Genomic DNA, 21,505 nt, shown 5'->3' on the forward strand with positions numbered 1-21,505 from the left:
TACAGTCATGTTTTCTATGCAGAAAAACTGCACAGTTTTTACAGTACTCTTATAATTTGTAAATTCTATTTTTCTTGGACATAAGTTATTACAGCAAGGCAGAAGAGAAATCCAGCTCTTCATATTAATACATTAATAATTTATATTTACATATTTATGTTCCTTGGACATTTATTCTTTGTTTCTACTTTTTTCCCACTACAAACATCTTCACATCTGCCACTTAGAGCTCCCTAAATGGAGGGGACACCCTTCAGGTCACTTTAGATACACAAGCCATTTCTCTTTTTGCTATGTTTGAATGGAAGTTAAGCACTGAGGTGGATAACATTAGTGATACCCAAATGAGAAACAATCACAGTTGCAGGCACATTAATTTCTAAATTATGTGCTTTTTGATATGATCAGCTCATAAGTGAGGATAGTGTTAACAGTGTAATGCAGAATACAGCACATCCCATCACAGATGAACCACTATCAGCCATCTGTTTTCTGCTGATGTGCTTCATTCCTCTCAAAGATATGGGGCAGGCTTTTGGGAACAGAGTTGTCACTTCAAAATGACGGTGATATTTTCAAAAAGATGTATGAAAATTAGACATTTAGAAGCAATAGCTGTCATTTAAGAAAGAAACATTCCTATACCAAGCCTCAGATAAATGCTAACATATTTTACTATTAAAGCCTTAGTTTGATTTTACAAAGAATTATGTCAGGGTTGCAGTTTATCAGGATTTCTTTCTATTAAAGATAAAAAGAAGACAACATTTGCCTAGGACAAGATAATGAAAATGTTAGGACTCCTGTACATGTACAATATACCATATTGTGTATATCTCAGAACACTAAGTGCAGGAGAAGTACATATACACTTCTTGTGGAAAGAGAAGGGAAAACTTGGTAAGGAAGATTTAAGACACAGCTGAGCTAGGGGTTCAGCATGTTTTTCTCTCATTTTGAGAGGAAAAACTACTCCAAAAAAAGGTAGATTTTAGAATATTAGTGATCAGGACACTGCCACCTTTGCTGAAAAGATTATTGTGCTGTTCTGAATCCATGGAGGTGTATCTGGTTTCTCACCTTTATCATGTCTTCCAGACACACAAACTCTTTTACAGGCTTCATACTGCATATGTACATGACTCAGTTATAAAAACATGTTGTTTGTATACAGTGCTTATGAGAAGCAAAAATATAATTCATGTGAAATTTAGTTTAAAAAAACTACAAGAATTGAAGTATACTGTGGCACATGTTCAAAGGCACAAATTTCAGTATAAGGAACATAATTTGTGTGCCTGAGGTACTTAGAAATTTATGCCGTGCTTTTATTTTTCTACTGCACCATGCCGTAATGAGTATGAATGTCAGGTTTCACAAACAGTACATCCTGTTTCTCAGATGCACACAGGTAAAGAACCCCCCTACTGGATGAGATGTGGCTTTGGACATGAAATTTTTCAGTCTGTAAGCCCATTAGGGTATTACTCATCATGAAAACTGTAATCTCACATCTCCTTTCTATGTGTCTGCAGTGACTACAAGTCTGTAGGGACCTAGTTCTGAACAGGATTAGAGCATGGGGGAGTTCCCAGCACTTCTGTCAGGAGGAGCTTGCAAAGGTCTTCTTGGGCACCAGGACACTGGGTTCAACCCCATCAGGGTGGGTGAGCTACCAGCTCCTTTAAAGGTGAAGGTGGTGGAACTTTCAGGGCAGGATCACTGTGATAAAGAGACAGTACCCATGTCTCTCTAAGGGTGCAAGAGGCTCCCTAAGGGTAGTGGCTAGGGAGGCAGTGGAGATGGAGGGAGAATGACAGGTTTTCTGCAGCCCCTGATGTTTGAGGGCAAATCAAAACTAAGATGTGCATTAGGGAATGTCTACCTGGAACAAGACAAACTACTCATTATTTGCATCAGCTGTACTGCCAATTGCTGCTCTGTGTCAGCTCAGGCCTGAACACAGAAGAAAACTGAAATACTTACAAGTGTAGAAAATATTTGTCAGTAGCTGCCAAAAATGACTCCTGATGAGCTAAGCTGACTTCTGACTGCCCAAGTCAAGGGACAGGGTCACTCAAATTCTGCAGCTGCTTTATAATACTGCTGATGAATTTACTAAGCTATCCAGTTAAATCTGGTCTGAAAATGCCTTGTGTCACTTAAAAAGAAGCTTGAATCTATCAGTAAATCTAGCTATTTTATGTTAAGTGAAAATTTAGCAGAGAGACTGAATTCCTTTTTCATTTTCATGCAGATGTTGCATTTCCTCATAAATGGGAAAACTTATGTTTTCCATAAACTCTATGACAGTTTTACCTTTCTAGCATGCCTTGTGCTTTGACATCTGCCATCAGCTAGCCACTTTGGAACTCATAACAAATCTACTTTAAGAAAGGTTTCTATAAACAGCAAAATCCCTATGTTCTACAACAGAAAGTGTTAGTTTGGTTTGAATTAATCAAAATAAAAAGTCCAATAACGGCTCATAAAGTCTAGAAAAGCCTAGAAAGGAACAAAGGTAAGGACAGGAAAGAGAGGAAGAAAATATGCCATTACACATAGAAAATGTAATAGAGTGTAATTCCTTCTATAAGGTAAATTCTTAAATAGCTGCTAGACCTTCCTCTAGAATTAAAACCAATAGAACTACTAACAGTGTGCTAAAACCAGATTGTGAGTGGAATAAAACCATAATGTGATGTACTGCCAAGAATAAAGTTTTGGCCATCCAGATTTGGATGCCACTGCAATATTTTGGACGTTCAGAATTGGATGCAACTGCAACTTTTTTTGCAGTACTTATAAGTATATAAATAGAAAGTCCAAATTTCTGTGAACTCCACACTTCTGGAGCCTTAATCTTCTGAACATTCACAAATACTGTCAGGAATAAATTCCAGGGAGACAGATTTCTTTACAATGAAGGATGAACATAGACTCATCTATGTTCTTTTAATGCACCTTCTGTGCATTGACTTTGTTTACCAAACACCATCTTAAATATGTCTGAAAAATGCAGTAAGCTTGGTTTTGGAAGTTTTCATCTAGAAGATCTCCACATATTTGCCTCAGTCTACTGTTACAATAGGTTGCTTTTTCATGTCCTAAAGGCTTCCTGGTGTGCCACTTCCTTCCTCTCCCTTAATCATCTGCAAAGCTTGTCTCTACTTCACAGATGCTTTTATTGGCTTAGCACACTCACATCCCAATCTTAGCTCTTTTTTTTTTTTTTAATTTTTATAGTTCATCTACTTACTATTACTGTGCAAGGAGCTACTTTATGAGGCAGCCCAGAAGCCTTTACCAACCTAAAGCTTGCCAAGAGAAGGTGTAGGTGTCTAGTGGTACACATGCACTTTCACATCGAGCTTCTGGTTGAAACACTTGCCTTATGGGAAAATTACAGTTCTCTGCCTCAGGCTTTCTTCCAACACTTTTAGGAAAATCATATAGTTAAAAAGTTTAGAGGGAACAGAAATTGTTCAGTTCACTCCACTACTCTGAAAACTCCAAGTTTTCTAACATAGTTTTCTAACATGTTACCTACCTTTATTTGTATAAGTATAATGTTAGGAAAGAAAAACATTTTCCTCTTAAAAACAACCTTGGACTCTGTCATAAAATGACCTGTTTTGTTTTTCTTAATTAGCAGCTGATAAAATTACCATGTAGTTCTATAATTATCACTTGCGGGAAATCCCACTCACTCTGTGAAGGTATTTTAAGGAATACCTGATGTTTCTGTATATTCAGTATGATTTTATTTTTAACATGGTCCCTGATTCTCAGCTGTGCAGTATTATGTAGCACATAGCAGTGCAGCAAATAGGAAAAAGGCCACTGGGCAATAGGAAGACCTTTGACCTAGCAAGTGGAAAAAAATCTTTTTTCTGAAGATCATAAGCTTTGTGCTTTCATGTTGGTCAAATAAACAGAGGAAGGAATAAAACAGTTTATCTGCTAGTTATTTCTAATCACTTATTTCACATCATTCTATCAGAAATTTTCTGCAGTTTGCACATATTTTTCTTCTGATCCTTGCATGCCTTTTTTTCCAGCATATCATCTTTTTAAAAAACTCATCTAATACGTGTTGCATCATTTTGGCTTTTATCAAAACCAAGGATCTTTGTTCTGTTCTGTTAGTTGCAACAGATTAACAGATTTGATGCTGCCATGCCAGTCTGAGGCATGTCAGGCCTTGATAGGGGCCAAAGGCAGGATACAAGATTTAACCTCATATACAGATATGAGGTTATAAATCTCATAAATCTTTCATGAAATTCTTTAAAAACCTTTGCTCTAATCCTAAATATATTCATTTATTTTTTTTTTTAAGGAAAATACTATTATTTAAATGAAAATATATTCACAGATTCACAGACTGGAAAACAATGCAGCAAGAAAAGCAAATAAATAAGTAAATAAGATATTTCTTGAGAATAATGGGATGTAAAAACTAATCAATTAAGATGTAAATTGAAACATGACTATACTCTTCCTACTACAACAGCACTTAAAATTCTCCTTGCCATGGAAACTTTTACTATTATATCTCTACGCAACCCAATAGAAAGAACCATTCACCATCCTGAGGTTCCATCCTAAAATGATCTTAACAGGTCATGGAGGGAAGAAGCAGAACAATCTCTGTGGTATAAATGGGCCAAGCTGCAAATCCTTCTTTCTGTCTCAAGCAAAAGTTATGATCATAACTTACACTTTATTGTCTAAATAAATATTCCCTATATTTCCATTTTGAAAGCTGTGAAAACACTTGACCCTGTCCATTAATATTTGGTAAAGGAAGCACAGAAGAACTGAGTAGAAAAAGGGATCCATGAAATAGGTCTCTAATACAAGAGGTACTAGCTAATCCTTAGTAGGGACTGGGGGAGGTGTTTGTGAGATATGTCTATCAAGCACTCACTGAGGACGTAACAAAAATTTTTCACTCTGTCCCTTAATTGTTTCTAATTGTTGATAAAGTATATCTTTGACATTAGTTCTGTTCAGTTATCAAACTCTGAAGACAGTTTTCTATTTATTTTTAGTATTTCCTAAATCCAACATTGATACAAATTTATCTAAACACACAATTTTTTAGTTATACTAGTTCAACAATTAGAAAACCCCTACTATTAAAATACTAAATAGTTTCAAATTTAATATCAAAGTTTCACACACTGCTTGATAATGAACTGAGATCACCACCTTTTGCAACGGACACAGAGAGCAGACTAGCAGCAACAGCAAGCCATGCCAGTGTGTTTCTTGAATTGTTCTCTGAGGAGCAGGCAGAAGAGTAGAGGCTCTCTAAGTTTAATTATGTTTCTCTCCAGTGTTAAACTTTGAAATTTTGCTTTTAGATCAAATTATTGACTTGGCAGGAAGTACTAGAATAAACAGTATAAAACTGTTCCATTTATGTGTAGCTCATATAGGAAAATTATCGGGTAAATTAGTATTTTGGATGCTTAAAATATAGCTAAAATATAGTATTAAAGAAGAAACATTCGGAAAAGGAAATAATAAACCTAGTTCAGAATAATAAAAAATGAAAAATAGAATATTAGAAAATACTCTTTGAACTGTAGGAAATTGGTATATGGGAAACCCTAGTTCTGAAAAGATTTATAGCAGAAACCATAGTTGCCATAATGAGCATATGTTGTGTTGTGGAGGTTAAAAAATACCATGTTTTTGGGGGAGCATATTGAGTAGAAAAATTTACCATTGAGAATGAGTCACTCCATATTAGTTGCTGAAATAACTACATCAAGAATAAGATGATTTCTTCTAGCTGTCTCTACACCTGAAAGCTGTTGGTAAATTGTAACCTTGAAGGATATTAACAAAGTCAACTTCTGTTGCCTTAAGGTTAACGTACATAATAATAAATAAATAAATAGATAATAATAATAAATAAAAAGTCAAATCATGGCAATAGCTGAAATTTGATTAGTAAACTTTCTCTCCATGTCAATACTTTTTTTTTTGTTGTTTTTATTACTGAGCACTCTTTTCTGAGGACAGAGCCCATCAGTATAATTGAATGATGTTGCTTTATTTTAGGATGTGGTCAGGTTGACCTCCCTAAATTCACCATTCAATGCTTGTGAGTAGTGAATTCAGAGCACCTGTGACACAAATAATCAATTCCTGATTTATAATTCATTAAGCAATATATAGTAAGAGCTGCAGGCACTGTATACTTGAGTTAAATAAGAAAGAACCCAGTGTCAGCTTTAGTGTCAAGACATTCCTAAAGTTTTAGATCTAGCATTTCTGGTTACACTATTTAAGATTTTCAACTCTAACTAACTAACTAAACTGGAGCCCTCCCTAAGGATACAAAATACACTTAGTTTAGTTTATAGAATCACAGAATTATAGAATGATTTGGGTTGGAAAGGACCTTAAAGCCCACCCAGTCCCAACACCCTGCCATGGGCAGGGACACCTCCCACTGGCCCAGGCTGCCCAAGGCCCCATCCAACCCGGCCTTGAGCGCTGCCAGGGATGGGGCTTTGGCACATCTTGCTTGCCTACAGCTTGCCTGAGGCAGGGCCTCACCACTCTCTGAAAGCAGAATTTCTTCCTTGGAGCTAATCTAAATTTTCCCTCTTTTACTTAAGTTCATTACCCCTTGTCCTATTGCTACACATCCTGGCAAAGAGCTTTTCCACATCTTTTTTGTAGGAATCCTTTAAGTATTGGAAGGACACTAAAATATAACATATAAGGTCCAGAGAGCCTTCTCTTCTCTAGGATAAACATAATTGTACAGTATCACTACAGATAGGATTTCCTTTGACAGAGATACCTATTCCATCCATATAGCAAATATATCTGTTGTTTAATACAGTTCTTTATTTCCTACAAGGTCTAAACCAACAAATATTCAATAGGGCAAAGACAAACATTTCAAGAGTCATTTGAAGGCAAGAGAAGCAAAGAATTATAACTGACCCTTGGTCTAAGAATAGGGTCAAAGAGAGTCACAGATGAAAGAGGACTGAAAACTTAGAGAGTGGCATTTTGTCAAATAGCATTTCCTCTGGGAACAGTATTTTGTGTAGAAATATTAATAGCACTTTCCAGTATGAATCATCTCACTAGTTTTGTGATAGTGCTGATCAGCATAACTAGAGATACCAGATTTCGGTGCTTAGTGATTTCCATTCTTGTGCGTTAGTATTTACCTCCCATATTTAGTGGTGCTTCACCATATGTTTCAGAATCCTTGTGCCTTTTTTACAGATTGAAAGTATGATGTCTGCTTTCAATTGTCTTCATATTATTTGCAGATTCCTAAATTAATGTAACTGTTTAGAAAATCCTCCATAAAGAGCTATGTCTCTAAGTCTTAACTCCAGATGGAAGACATCATACTGCTGGGACCACATACTTAATATGCAAGAGCTTAAAATATTCAAAACGTTTCAAGAATTCTAAATTTTTAATGCTTAAAATACCAACCATTTTCCAGCAACCCAAGCTACATTCTGGAATCCAGTGCCAAGCTCAGTGCATTTTCTTTCACAATAAACATAAAAGGCCTACAGTACTGAATGCAACAGAACCACAAAGTTCTGATATATTGTTTAATTAATGTTTAGGAGGCTTAAGGTTATTGTGTATCTGTTAAGTTTAATGGCTCCAGAAGCAAAAAAAAAGGCATAAATATTTGGTATTTCTAGGAAATAACTGGCTACTGGCAAATACTAATCCTGAAACTCTCAGAAATGTTTTACAAACAATCTCCACTTCGGTGACACTGTTTCCCATTCAGAAATACTCTTGATGGTTGTCCCAGAGGTGGGACATGGGAGATGACCTCTGACAACTTCAGCAGTTTCTTCCTGTGGGACAACATTCATTCTGTCCTCAAGGCTTCCTATTGTTGAGTTCTTGATATGCCTTCAGTTGTATTTACGAAGGGCTACACCAAGAAGAGAACTACTAGGTGGTTTACGACAAGATAAATGCCCTTTTTCTTCACTGAAAGGGTTGTGCCTTCACTGAAAGGGTTGTGAGGCACTGGAACAGGCTGCCCAGGGAAGTGGTGGAGTCGCCATCCTTGGAAGTCTTCAAAAGACGTTTAGATGTAGAGCTTAGGGATATGGTTTAGTGGAGGGCTGTTAGCGTTAGGTTGGAGGTTGGACTCGATGACCTTGAGGTCTCTTCCAACCTAGCAAATTCTGTGATTCTGTGAAGATTGCTGCTGCAGATTTGGTACCTGCTGTGATTTGTATCACCCATCTGAGCCTCAGCTGTAAAGCTGTGGTTTTTATCAGGAATATTTGTGAATATATAACTGTACTGAAGACATATAGTCAATAAATAATTCAAAGTTATCTATCTTCCCTGCACATTTCTTATACACCGACCACCTATTAATGTTTAGTCAGCCTGGAAACAATATTCTTTATGCCACTTCTTATATAAAAATGTTTACTGACTGGCAGCAGACCACTGATTTCCACTGTGATACCTTGAAAATAAACTGCTTCCCACCCCAGTCTCAATCTGCTTTGCCTTCCCATCTGCTATCAGCACCAAGAAGCCTTGTTTTGCATTTTGAGTCCCTAAAAATGTCTATTTTCAGTTAGTGGTTCCAGTATCATAATAATGTGATTGTATTCGTTATTGCCTCTTCTCTCCCTCTCCCTAATCCCTTTGTTTTCTTTTCAGCTCTATATCCATTTACAGTCCTAAGGAGAATCCTAATGCGTTTGATGCTGCTGCTTTCTTCCAGTCAGTGGGAAATTTCCTGGGGATCTTTGCTGGATCATTTGCTATGGGATCCTCTTATGCTGTTGTCACAGCTTTAATATCCTTCATGGGTTGTTTTCAGAGAGAACATCTATATGTATGTATAGTACCTGAATGTGACCATCTTTACTTTGAGCTTGAACCTTTTCACTGTCGACTCAAGACTTTGCAAAGAGTTAAGTCATGAACTGACAAGACATTTAATTTGTCAGAATCCACAAAGACCTCAAACAAGCCTATTTCCAAATTTTATGCAAATCTATTTTAACATTAGGCAAGACTTTGGTCTTTACTGTTTGTAAATAGTGAGATATTGAGGTTTTGACATGCTCTGAGATTAAAATGTGAATATATGAACTACATGAACTTAATTATGAACTACAGACTAGCAGCAATCACAGAAAAATACAAGGCAAACTCCAGACTACAAAGGAAGATAGTCAGTCTACCTAAAACAGAAACAAAAGGCATAGCTGTTACCCTGCATTTTTTTTGTGTTTTACAGTTCTTCATGTAAAATACTATGAAGAATGAAGAGCAGCTATTTTCATCTTTCTTGCACTGATGAAAATGTAAATCAAATGCTGATCAATACAGAACTGGACAAAATGAGCTTCTCTCCTCTATTTCTGGGGAAATAATATAAAATGCAACCAATTAAGCATTGGTTCAAAAACCAAAGAAGCACTTCAAATAACAGAGTTGCACAATGCACTCATTTAATACCTGTGCTAGATTTTCTTCTTTGAGATAATTTAGAAGTTGTGCAGTTTTTCCTGAATTTCCTCATATAGGTGGGGGAGGGAGGTGTCTTTTTTTTTTTTTTTTCCTCTTTGTGGACAATTTAAGCTTATAAAATAGTTGTTTTTTACTTTTCCTTAGCAACCTTTCAGCACCTGACAAAATTTACAAAGCTGTGTGAATTCCCCATGCTGGAGACAGGTCTGTTTTTCCTCCTATCTTGGAGTGCCTTCTTATCAGCAGAAGCTGCTGGTCTCACAGGTAAGTGTAGTTTTATAATATACCTCTAGTGTGGGAAAATGGCATGTTTATTTTGGGCATGACATCTTATCATCTTCTATAAACCTTCTAAAAACCAGTTGCTACACTGGAGGTTGTTTCATCTCTAAAAACAGATCTGTAGGGACATTGAATGGTTCTTCCAAAGACTTATTAAAGGAAGTTAAATTCCCCAGTCTTCTTCCCACCTACATTTTCCCAGCACTCTTTGTCCCACTATTAATCCCGCTATTTATTGCTCACCTATAGAGCAATAGATAACAGTAAGCATGAGGAACAAAATATACAGTGCTGTGTGACTGTCATGGCCAGAGAGCTCCTCTTCCTACACTTCTTGTCCTGGTCCCTCCTCCTGTTTCCTCACCCTTAATACTAAGATGGAGGACAGGGTCATCCTCACCTTTGCCAGTGAGGTGGAGCCACCTCTGGATTTATCTGAAAAATAAATCATCTTGTTCAGTGTGCCTATGTAAACACCTTTTGCAACTGGACAGGGGTACATTCAGGTCCCAGTGAAAAGTAAAAAGACACATATGTTCTGATTGTTCTAAATTCTAAATTTGTATAGTTTACCCAGGTAACAATCTATTGTGTAGAGTGATTTGAAAGAACAAACTTCATAATAGCTTCATCATTTTAATGTTCTTGATGCTGTCACCTCTAATTAGTGGCATGAAAAGTCAGGGGAAGATAACTGCGTAATGGAGTGTTAATGCAGCCCATGTTTTGTTTGCAAAATTGTTCAAAGCTTCTGAAGTTAAGAGATATTTCCACTGACTTCTATGGAGCCAGCATGTTACTTTTTTAGTATTAATATACAATTAAAATGATTTTTGAGTTAGTATTAACACCTGCATCTTCTGACATCTTCACCTTATTAAACGTAATTATGTGTCCTGATTCCTGACAAAATCTTCAAGCTACAAAGAGGGGCACATGAACTGAACAAAAGTGTTGTATTCTGTCGCTTGGAGAAAATCTGTCCATTTTGTTTCTTTATGCTTAATGGTTCTTTAAAATGTGATGCCATTACAAAAAACAAAAACAAAAACAAACAAACAAACAAAAAAAACACCAAAGAAGTGTTATAATCTCTTGCCTTCAACTGAAGATAATGATTTTCTAAATCACTGACTTCCTAAGGAAAAATGTTTTAAAATACATTCCAAGCTGAGAACAAGGATACTATGTTACATCAAGGACCAAATGCATAATCTCTAAGTTAAACTTTATACCCAAAAAGTGGATTTGTAAGGGAAATACCAGTATCTTTTAAAGTCCCAGGTGCTGCACCAAAGGTAATTTCCATTTCCTGGGCACAGGCAGCAAAAAATAATTGTCATATGCCTTTTTTGCGTACTGCAAATGAGACGACAGACAGTACAGTCTCTCCTGGTAGTCACTCTGAAGAGTGTCCCATTTTTCTTTACTTTTGCAACATATAAAATATCAAAAATGAAAGACTTACTGAATCCCACCAATGGCTTTTATGCTAGCCTTGGCAAGGGATTTTAAATGGACAGAGGAAGAGCCAGAGAAAGAGAGTGGAATGAAAGTCAAGATTCCATTAATGGGAAAAATAGAAAATCATAGGGAAATTTAGCTATTTCATATAAATAAAGGAATTGATATAGGCTTATAAAAGAGATTTGCTCTGCCAATACAGAAATTGCAAGGAAAACATGCAAGACCATTTATATCTGTCACTAGCCTTTTTTCAGGGATGTGTTCTGAGTTTCAGCTGGAAAATGTTTAATTACACTGTTGTAAGGAGGCAAAGTTTAATCTTGAGAGTTTTATCAATTAGGTCTTTTTTGTTTAGTTTCTGTGAAAGGCTTTTGTCAGAAGCTGTTAGAGTGAAAAAAATAACTCGTGGAGCCTTTGTTGTAGCTTCATAAGCTCAGAGCAATGTTTTCTAAATATATTGACATTATTAATACTGTGTTAACATCACAGTTTAGAGTGGATATTTTTAGTTGTTTGGTTTAACCAGTTTTGATTTAATATTCTCTCGGTCTGATCTGAAATAGCTCTAAATCTCCTCCATTGATAGTATGATTTTAAACTTCTAAGATAAAAAATTTTCAGCTGAATTAGGTTCTGTTGGAGGTATAGATTTCAAAGGTGGCTCTTGCAGAAGGGGAGAAACTTGTTGTTCAGAACACACTGAGCTCCATATAGTATCTTTTCCCGTCTTTTCCAGGTTACTTGTTTTGCTCTTTACTTTACTTAATGCATACACCATCTGGTTCTACAGTCAAGTGTGCCTGACCTCAACAGCAATCATTAGAATTAAGAGAACATCATAACTATGGATTGGCTGTGCTCTACTACCCCATTCCATAAATCTTTGACTTCAGCAGACTCACTTCAAAAATTCACTCAATCCATTGTACATCATTTACGCCTATATTCATATGCATTTTCCTTGCATATTGTGTTTGCTCTACTCATTCCTTCTGAACAAACTTCAAAAGATTAACACAGACATCAGTATTTTCCTGCAGCTACTACGTAATGTAATCTCAAATTAATTTTATTCTTATAATGCTTTCCACACGATCTCTTCAATCACTATGCACCTTTTCAAGTCTAATACAGAAGTATGTCATAATTTATAAACAAAGGACTATACTGTGTTTTGTGTAGGTATAGTGGGTAGTAGATCTCACTGTTACACTTGTGGATTTAATTTTTTTTAATGTGAAAGGGCAGCAGTACAGGGCAATATTTTATACAAAATTTATTCCTCTTCCTCAAGATACCCCATGATATATAACACATAATATGTGGATCTGACCCTGGTTGAAAAATGGATACAATCAAACCAGCAAAACAAAATGCAAATCTGGGATGACTACAATGTTATTGTTAAACAGATAACTAAAGTTCATAAATTTATATAATCATTATTAATCTTATAGCTATATCATCAATCTATAACATATGCATAAATTGATTCTTACACAGTAGAATCTAATTTGTGCGTTTTCTGATTTGCCCTGAAGTGTATCATTCCTGACTGCTAAGTTGTAATAGCAGACTACTATAGTAAGATCAGTATTAATAAAGCCGCTTTCATTTCCAAACTTCATTACAGAGTACTTACTAAAAAGCTATGAAAAAAAAATCATAAAAAAAAAATAAATATTTGTCAAAACAAGTTAGGGAAGTACATCTTGCATTTATTAATTTCTTATTCTCTTGCTTTCTACTTGACAAAATTCACTAATTTTTAAGTGATCACTCAGTAGTTGTGAAAGAATCTGTGAAAGATTCCATGAAATACATGGGTATGTTACAGTCATCTCAGCTAGGCCCTCTGTATTTGCAGGTGTTTGAACTAAGTAGATACTCAAACAGAGGTTGATATATCATTCAAATATATGTATGTATCCATTTCATGTATACTTCAAAGTAATTTATCAGTGCAAAAGCATCAAAATTATGGCCTACTACTCTACTCTCCTAGTGAAAAATGTCTCCCGAGCAGGTGTAAGAGATGCTGAATAAATTATGTAGATCCTAAAAGAAGGGTTTCTTCAAACCTTTTCAGCCTCTGATTTAAATGCCAGAGACCTGTGCTATGAAACTAGGAAAGACAAGTCTTGAAGGAAAAAATCTGGCAGGAGATCATCTTTGTTCCCTGACTGGTTTTCAGAACTCAATCCAAAATTATTGTTCTCTAGTCATTATGAATTAAATAGTTTGTGATAACAAATTATTGCTGCGACGAAGCTGGTGAGGGGCCTGGAGAACAAGTCCTACGAGGAGCGGCTGAGGGAGCTGGGCTTGTTCAGCCTGGAGAAAAGGAGGCTCAGGGGTGACCTTATCGCTCTCTATAGGGAGGCTGTAGCGAGGTGGGGGTTGGTCTGTTCTCCCACGTGCCTGGTGACAGGACGAGGAGGAATGGGCTTAAGTTGTGCCAGGGGAGTTTTAGGTTAGATGTTAGGAAGAACTTCTTTACTGAAAGGGTTGTTAGGCATTGGAACAGGCTGCCCAGGGAAGTGGTGGAGTCACCATCCCTGGAAGTCTTCAAAAGACGTTTAGGTGTAGAGCTTAGTGATATGGTTTAGTGGGGACTGTTAGCGTTAGGTCAGAGGTTGGACTCAATGATCTTGAGGTCTCTTCCAACCTAGAAATTCTGTGATTCTGTGATTCTGTGATTCGCCCCCAGCAATTCTTTTCTGAACATTTCATGATATATCTGACATGTACTTTCTTATTTTGGGCCTCATACAGGAGCACAGTCTACCCAGTGACTAAGGATTTTCTCCAAAAATAAATAAGCAAATTATTTATGATTGATGTACCTAAGACTAGTCCAAAGAGTACTCCAAATATCTGGTATACCACTGGGGCAGTTTTGTGCTACCCATTGTATTTGGGACATAGCAAGAACAAATGCACCAACTCCCAGTTCCTTTAATACTGCTGACAAAGTAAATTCATCCTTGTAGCTGTTTACTGCTTCCATCTGTTTGCTGTGATTTGTCTAGGATCAGTCATCTCTCTGGAGTTGAGTGTAAGCACAGTGCAGTCTGGTACCTGACTGCCTTTAGTTCACTGGCCTGACATTATTCCATGAAAGGACATTATTCTGGGCTTTAAATTCTCATCTTTGTGGTTTTCTTTCCTTATTCATATGTAATGTGTCATGTTGTGTCATACACATAACTAGGTAAACTCCATGCAGTAACATGGGAGAGGGCATAGCTTGGCTTCTAGGTCAAAAGGCAAGAAACTTCAGTTCTCTCAAGCTACCATTTTGCCACTCCTAGGAGGAAAATATGAAATTTGGGTCTAATTAGGAAAGCAGGCTCTTCATGCTTAGGAAGATGGCATTTGCATCATAGTGCAGAGACAGATGACAACACAAAAAGTTTGTTATTACTAATTACTAACCCATTACTTGTCTGCAGGAAATCAGAGATGGCCCTGGATGATCTTTGTGGTATTCTAAGACAGAGAATGTCACGAATGAATCCTGTATTTCCAAGGATGTTTTAGACATCATGCTAAACCCAATACTCTGTGCAGTTCTAGTTAAACCATTCACCCTTGTAACAGGGTCACTTGACCAGACTACGGACATACTTCAGGCTCTGCTTCGGTCTGGCTAACATGGTGCTGCTGTAGGTACACCCTTTTAAAACAGTAAGTGAAGAGAAGAAAGACATTTGTTTTTGAAGTACCTATTCTAGCATAGCATGAGGCTGAGACTGATGATCAGTTGCATAAAATCAGACTAGCAAGTCTTAGCTGAGGGTAAGTATCCATGTTAATTTGCAGTATTATTGCTAGTCAATAGTGTTAGGATAAACTGAAAAAACACTCCTAGCATGTCTAGGATAAAACCTGGCATGTCTCACCACGTTGAAGTTCAGGTCTCACTTGAAACACACAGGGGCAGTATCAAAGCTGACTTCTCAAATGAGGACCTAAAAATTTGTCTCAGCTCTGTCTTTTGTTGTTTTCTGTCACTCCAATACAAAATCAATCTAAGAATTACAAAGATGTAAGTTCCATGAGCAAAGCACCAACTCTGGTTCTGCATTGGTGTAGGTTTAAGAAAATGATTAGCCATACTTCTTATCCATGGTGAAAACAGACTGAATAGGGTTGATGTTGCTATTGGGTTTATAGCATTATTACTTTGATGAAGAAGACAGTTTATTAAGACAGGATGATAATAATAATAATCATCATCATCATCATCATCATTATTAATTATATTATATAATTAATAATAATAATAATACATAATAATTATATAATAATTATGTTATATAATAATAATAATAAGTAATACTAATAATAATGTGTGCAAAAGAAGTGATGCACAATGCAATTGCTCACCACCTGCTGACCAATGCCCAGCCTAACCCCAAGCAGCCAGCCCTCCCACCCCGACTAGCCACCCCTATATATTGTTTAGCATGACATCAGATGGTATGGAATACCCCTTTGGGCAGTTTGGGTCAGCTGTTCTGGGTCTGTCCCCTCCCAGCTCCTGCTGCACCCCTAGCCTGCCTGCTGGCAGAACAGAGCGAGAAGCTGAAATGTCCTTGGCTTAGTATAAGCACTGCTCTGCAACAGTTAAAACATCAGCGTGTTATCAGCACTTTTCTCATCCTAAGCCAAAACATAGCACCCTACCAGCTACTAGGAGGAAAATTAACTCTATCCTAACTGAAACCAGGACAACTGGAATATGCCCAGTGGGCTCTGTGGAGATATTCTGACATAATTCCATGAATTCTATTTCATTATGACAATATTCCATGTTGTTTGATTTAAATAAGTTCACTATTTCCCAGTTCTCTCTGTCCTCTTTTCCAACATTTCACCCTTTGATGCAAGATTGGTTCATCTGTTGTACTGTGGCATGTACAACACATTGGGCATCCCTACGTCCCTGAAGTTCTGGAATGCTTCAAAGATGGGGTGAAATCAAGTCAGTCTGCCTTTTAGAAAGAAGTTCTACGTTTCATCCAGTAATTTATTCCTTTGTTTCCCCAGAAGTTAGAGTGTTTTTTTATTTTTATTTTTTTTTCTAAATTCTTACTTTTACCATTAAAAGACCTGACAAATGGAGACACAATCTAATTTTTTTCTCTTGGATTAGCAAATTCTGAAGTTTAAATTGTAGCCAATCAGTTTGGTTTTCATTAAAAACACCCACTAGACATGCTGCTCTTCTCTGACAAAGTACAGGTTTTTTTTCCATTTAAGCAGAAGATATTGGAAAATGAGGAAATATATCCTTTTGCCTATTTGTGAAATGATTGAAGAAGGATGTTTATCCTCTTTTGCTCACAATATAAAAATTATTTTAAGATTAGTATGTATGCATTAGTTTTTATAGTGTCATGTTAATGTTCACAGTATCAGCAAAATACTTTTAAAGACATGTTACTCCTTTGTCCTTCCTATTATATCTAGCTTTTATCCTATCAAGGATTTCAACAAGTATTCAGCAAAACTAACAGTAAGTTCTCTAATTACATTAACAGCTAACAAGTTATTTCGCTGTTACATAGGGAACAAAAAAATCAAGTGAAATGGTAGGCTTTTATGCCTAATGAAACCTCTTCAAAAAGATTAAGCTTCAGCTGAAACTTCACTAGTGCCTATCAACATTTTATTGTCAAGTTTCTCATTCTTATATCAAGTGAAAATTTTCAGTAACTTTATATATAGAGATACAAGCAGCTATATTGCACTCAACAGCTGATTACCTATTTAATCTCTAAACTTTTCCTGTTCACATTGTGTTCAGCAATTGTAGTACTAAGTCTCTCAGCAATAGCTAACTTTGCCACTTAAAAATTGAAATAATGAAACAATACTGAAAAAGTAAAACAATCTCCAGCACCCTGAAATTACAGCTTTGATTACTAAAGACTGGTAAAAGGGACTGTCTCACTTCATAAGCCTCACTGCACCTAATAAATATGTTCTGTTTACAGTTCCAGAATTATCATGTTTATTCTTATCTATTTCTCTCTGAAAAAAAAAGCAAAGATTTAACAACCTAATTGATATGCCATATTGTATTTTGCAACCCAGCTAATGTCAAAATTCAGCTTTAATGGTCTTAGAAAGAAATCCATACTTCATCCCATTTTTTCCTTCTAACTAAAAAGTTCCGTATTTGCCTGTTTAGGTGATGCTCTCCTTTTTCTTAAGTAGTTGCATTAGCATGTAATTGGTTATTAGTCTTAAGTAATCATTTTTAAGGAAATGCATTACAATTTACTGCAAGCTTTTTAATGAAGCATTCATTGCAAAAGACACGACTGGTACATATTAAGCCTCCATTTGAAGTGATTGAAATATTCCACTTCATTCCCTGGGAAACAGGGTTTCTGGTTTCTACACTTGCATAATTACATGGTTCAGATCATTTATTCCTATTGTAAAATCAGATTTAGGCCATTTTATTCCTTATGTCACTCAGTTCTCTTGCTACCAATAATTAACAGTTTCTTAGCAGTCAAAAAGCATTGTATAATCATAGTTGAATTTACTAGTCAATTTAAAATGTAAGACTTGGCTTGATGATGATTCATATAGAAAAAAAGTAAATCACAAACTCTAATCTCCATTCCGATTACTGAGCCTGGAGCTAGTGACACTTAGCAACATTACTGATTAGGTATGTTTTTTTAACTCAGATTTCATTGTTTGAGCATCCAGTTGCATGTTTTAATGCCTTGAGAAATGATAAACTCTCCAGATTACTTCTTCACAATAAAATACAGTTACCAAGAAAAAAGACATATTTAGAAGAACAATTATGCCTCAATAAAAACATGAACTTCCTGGAACATATTTGGTGACAATGTCACCACTACCTATATTATTTACTGCAAAGAAAAGCCTTAGTGCAGTTGGAAAAAAATATATATCCATATATATTGTGGATGCCCCATCCCCGGAGTTTAAGACCAGATTGGATGAGACCCTGGCAACCCTGCCCATGGGAGGGGGAGTGGAACTAGATGGTCTTTCAGGTCCCTTCCAACCCGATCCATTCAATGATTCTATGATCAAAACAGGCACAAGAAAATTAATATTAAAAAACAAAGACAGCTGTTAAAGCTCAGTGGAATATGTATTGGCTGCAGAGCCTGTGTTCTGTGGGAAAATTACCAGTAAATAAATAGAAAGAGAACCCAGAAGCAAAGAAAATGTCCATGCTGCTTTGTGTGAGAGAAAAATAAAAAATAAAAATAATAAAAAAAATTGCTTTCTCATTTTTTTCACTTATTTCTTGTGATAAATATATATCAGTGTTTTGTTCCTCCATACTTTTATTTCAATCAATGGCATATTAATGCCAGGCTTCAGTTTTTCCCAGAAACAAGAGAGGCTTGCAAATAAAGACAGTTGGATCTTGCTGGACAGCACTTCCATGGTTAGCAATCCAAATAGAGTCAGAAACTTGAGAAAGATGTGATAAGGTAGTAACAGCAAAGTGGCATGTGTTGGTGTGCTTTTCCCCTTCATGCATACTGCCACAAGTGAAATAGTTTTAGCATTATCTAAATTTTTACTTTTTCATGATTCCTTATCTCTACTTTGCTTTAGGGGAGGAGGAGATTTCACCCAGAGAGCCACAAAGGCCCTTTTGCTAGTATTCAAATATTTGGAGGTTTGGATAAGACTGTTATAGGACTTGTCAAGCCACCAACACTTTCACATGATGCTTGTTCAGAACATTACTACCCTTCGTCCCCTATGACTGTGTTAAGCTTGGCCTGCTTCTTCTGTCCCCCTTACTGAGCTCCTTCTGGCTGGTCTTCATAAATTCAGGAGTCACCATCCTGGAGAAGCTGAGAGAAGCCTTTCCCAGTTTCAAGTCCAGGCCCGAAGGCACAGAACTGATTATTTTCCCAATTCTGAGAAGCTTCCAGTAGAATTGATGTATATGATTCAGTTCATGACAGTTTAACCCAATGAAAGCCTAGAAAGCTGTTAACACAGTCGCATCACAATGACGAATATCGCCCAACCCTGGGCTGGCTTATTTGTGCTTGCTTTGATGTCTCAGTGATTTTTCCAGGAGTTGCTAGTGTTATTTCAGGTCACTATTTTAGCCTATGAGCTAAAAATTACCTAACAAGTGGCAGAGCAGTCCAGGAAGAATCAGAACTGTAATGCAAATTAGGGCTTGTTGTACATCTTAGACAGGAGGTAGCAAGTGGAAGGGCTGAAAAGCAGAAGTAGTAAAGCACTATGGAATGAATGCCCCAAGTTTAAGAAAAACACAGCTTTCTTCCTCCATGAGCATTTGCATATCATCACTGGTGGACACTTTTATTTAATTTTCTATTTTCTTTCTGTGTGAGTTCCTTCTGCTTGGTCAATGCCCAGTGCTGACAGGAAGTTGCAGTTACAATCATATCAGCTACTCTAATTACAATATGGCATTGCAGTGATGTTACTCAATGATTCTAGTGAGTTAGAGGCAGGGTCAGGTCTGGGGAGAAAGTATTTAAAAATGAGAAATTATTTTTTTCCTTTCCTATTCAGTCTCTGCCAAGATTTTCATATAGTCTGAAGTCCTTCATATTACAATTATTTTAGTCCTGCCTAATTGTCAGGTTATGGTCAGATGTTAGCACATATCAATTCAAACAAATTTTACTATGCTTCTGGGCCAAAGGCACAGCAGTGGAAATGTTATGAATGCATGATGCCAGCTAGAAGATTCAAGACCTTTATGGTTTTTAGCAAATAAAAACTTCTAGTTTATTTAAAAGATTCTCTTATGAAACATATCTTACCATTCTTTTGTTATCAAATGCTTTTAACAGTCTAATTAGCTTTTTTATGAAGCCCTTTGAAAGACCTAGGAAAGAAAATAGAAGCAGCTAACTGTCTTTTCTTTGAATTCCAGGTATTGTTGCAGTCCTTTTCTGTGGAGTCACGCAGGCCCATTATACCTACAACAATCTGTCATCAGATTCCAGGATGAGAACTAAAGAGGTAGGGCATGGAAATAACTGACTTTATGTCTTCAACTGGTACAAGGAATAGACAGACATACTGACAGAACATAGCTGGATGGGATTCCATTAATGCAAATGAAAAGTCCCATGACTTCATTAGGGGGAAGATGAGATTTTGCCAGGAAAACAGTAACAATTCTCTGGCCAAACAAAAAATATATTCTTCCCAAGAGACCCAAAATATCAATCACGGAGATAAAGAGTAAGGAGATAATAGTTTACACCAGTTTCCATACAAAAATGCTGCAAGGTTAAAGAAATCCAAGAGCTCTGGTAAACAGGAAAGAAGTGGTCTGAGAAAGTAGATCCATATGGACTTTTAGAAGGGGACTGTAGAAACAGTCCAGACTGTCCAGCCCCCACACTTGAGCAATGACATCATTTTATTTCTATCTCATTAAAAGTCTGATATAATTATAGTGATTGTGAAAATTTCCTTTTTGTTATTTAAAGTTTAGAGATGAAAAATTACATGAGCTGCTTTTAGTCCAAACAGGTGAGTAATATAATTGTAATTATTTTGAAAAACTTGGGGTTGTTCTCAGTACAGGAGATATTGCATTGCAATGTTGAAAATATTTTCCAGCACAAGGAATAATATTAGACTACCTTGTCACAACCTAGCTCCTGAGACAAGTCATTTAAATGCTGCTTTCTTCCCTTTTAATATTGACTTGTATGTCCCAAGAACCCCAGGTTATAGAAAATCTATATCTTAGAACAAAATGGAAACTTATGCTCCAGGGCTACACTTTTCATGATGCAATCTGGTACCCTTCTCAGCAGTTCCTCTGTTGTAAGCATTAGAAATTTTATGCAGAAAATTTCATCTCTTCTTGCACATCTCAATTTAATCAAAAATCCAATATTCTATAAAAAACATTTTGATAGAAAAAAATACTGGTCACAGTATCAGTTTAACTGTCGGACTCTCACAGATTTTAAATCAGAAAAAGTTTCTGGTTGGTACTTCCAGAATGAAAGGTTAGCTGGTGAACTAAAATGCATTTCTTCATACCTGCAGAAGCTGTTGATACTTAGAAAATATTCCAGCAGAAGACAGTAACTTTCCTTGGTGACTGTATTTTAGACAATAGCATTTATATCTACTACAGAATTGTTTTTATTTTGCAGAAATACTGAATTCTACATGTATGTGCTATTACTGCCCTTGCGTATAATTG

General features: G+C 36.4%; 1 protein-coding gene and 1 long non-coding RNA gene across 2 annotated transcripts in view; one reads left to right on the plus strand and one right to left on the minus strand.

The window, feature by feature from the left end:
- Positions 1–21,505, plus strand: part of SLC9A9 (solute carrier family 9 member A9) — a 218,047-nt gene that overhangs the window by 72,526 nt on the left and 124,016 nt on the right. The window contains exons 7-9 of the mRNA XM_084530249.1: positions 8,701–8,833; positions 9,675–9,783; positions 20,210–20,298. Of these exons, the coding sequence (XP_084386375.1) occupies positions 8,701–8,833; positions 9,675–9,783; positions 20,210–20,298 (331 nt within the window). The remainder of the gene's footprint in view (positions 1–8,700; positions 8,834–9,674; positions 9,784–20,209; positions 20,299–21,505) is intronic.
- The window catches only part of LOC311441777, a 65,994-nt gene that overhangs the window by 33,853 nt on the left and 10,636 nt on the right, over positions 1–21,505 (minus strand). The gene's annotated exons all lie outside the window — the stretch shown is intronic.

This window comes from Aythya ferina (assembly GCF_964211825.1).
Source record: "Aythya ferina genome assembly, chromosome: 9".
Lineage (NCBI taxonomy): Eukaryota > Metazoa > Chordata > Aves > Anseriformes > Anatidae > Aythya > Aythya ferina.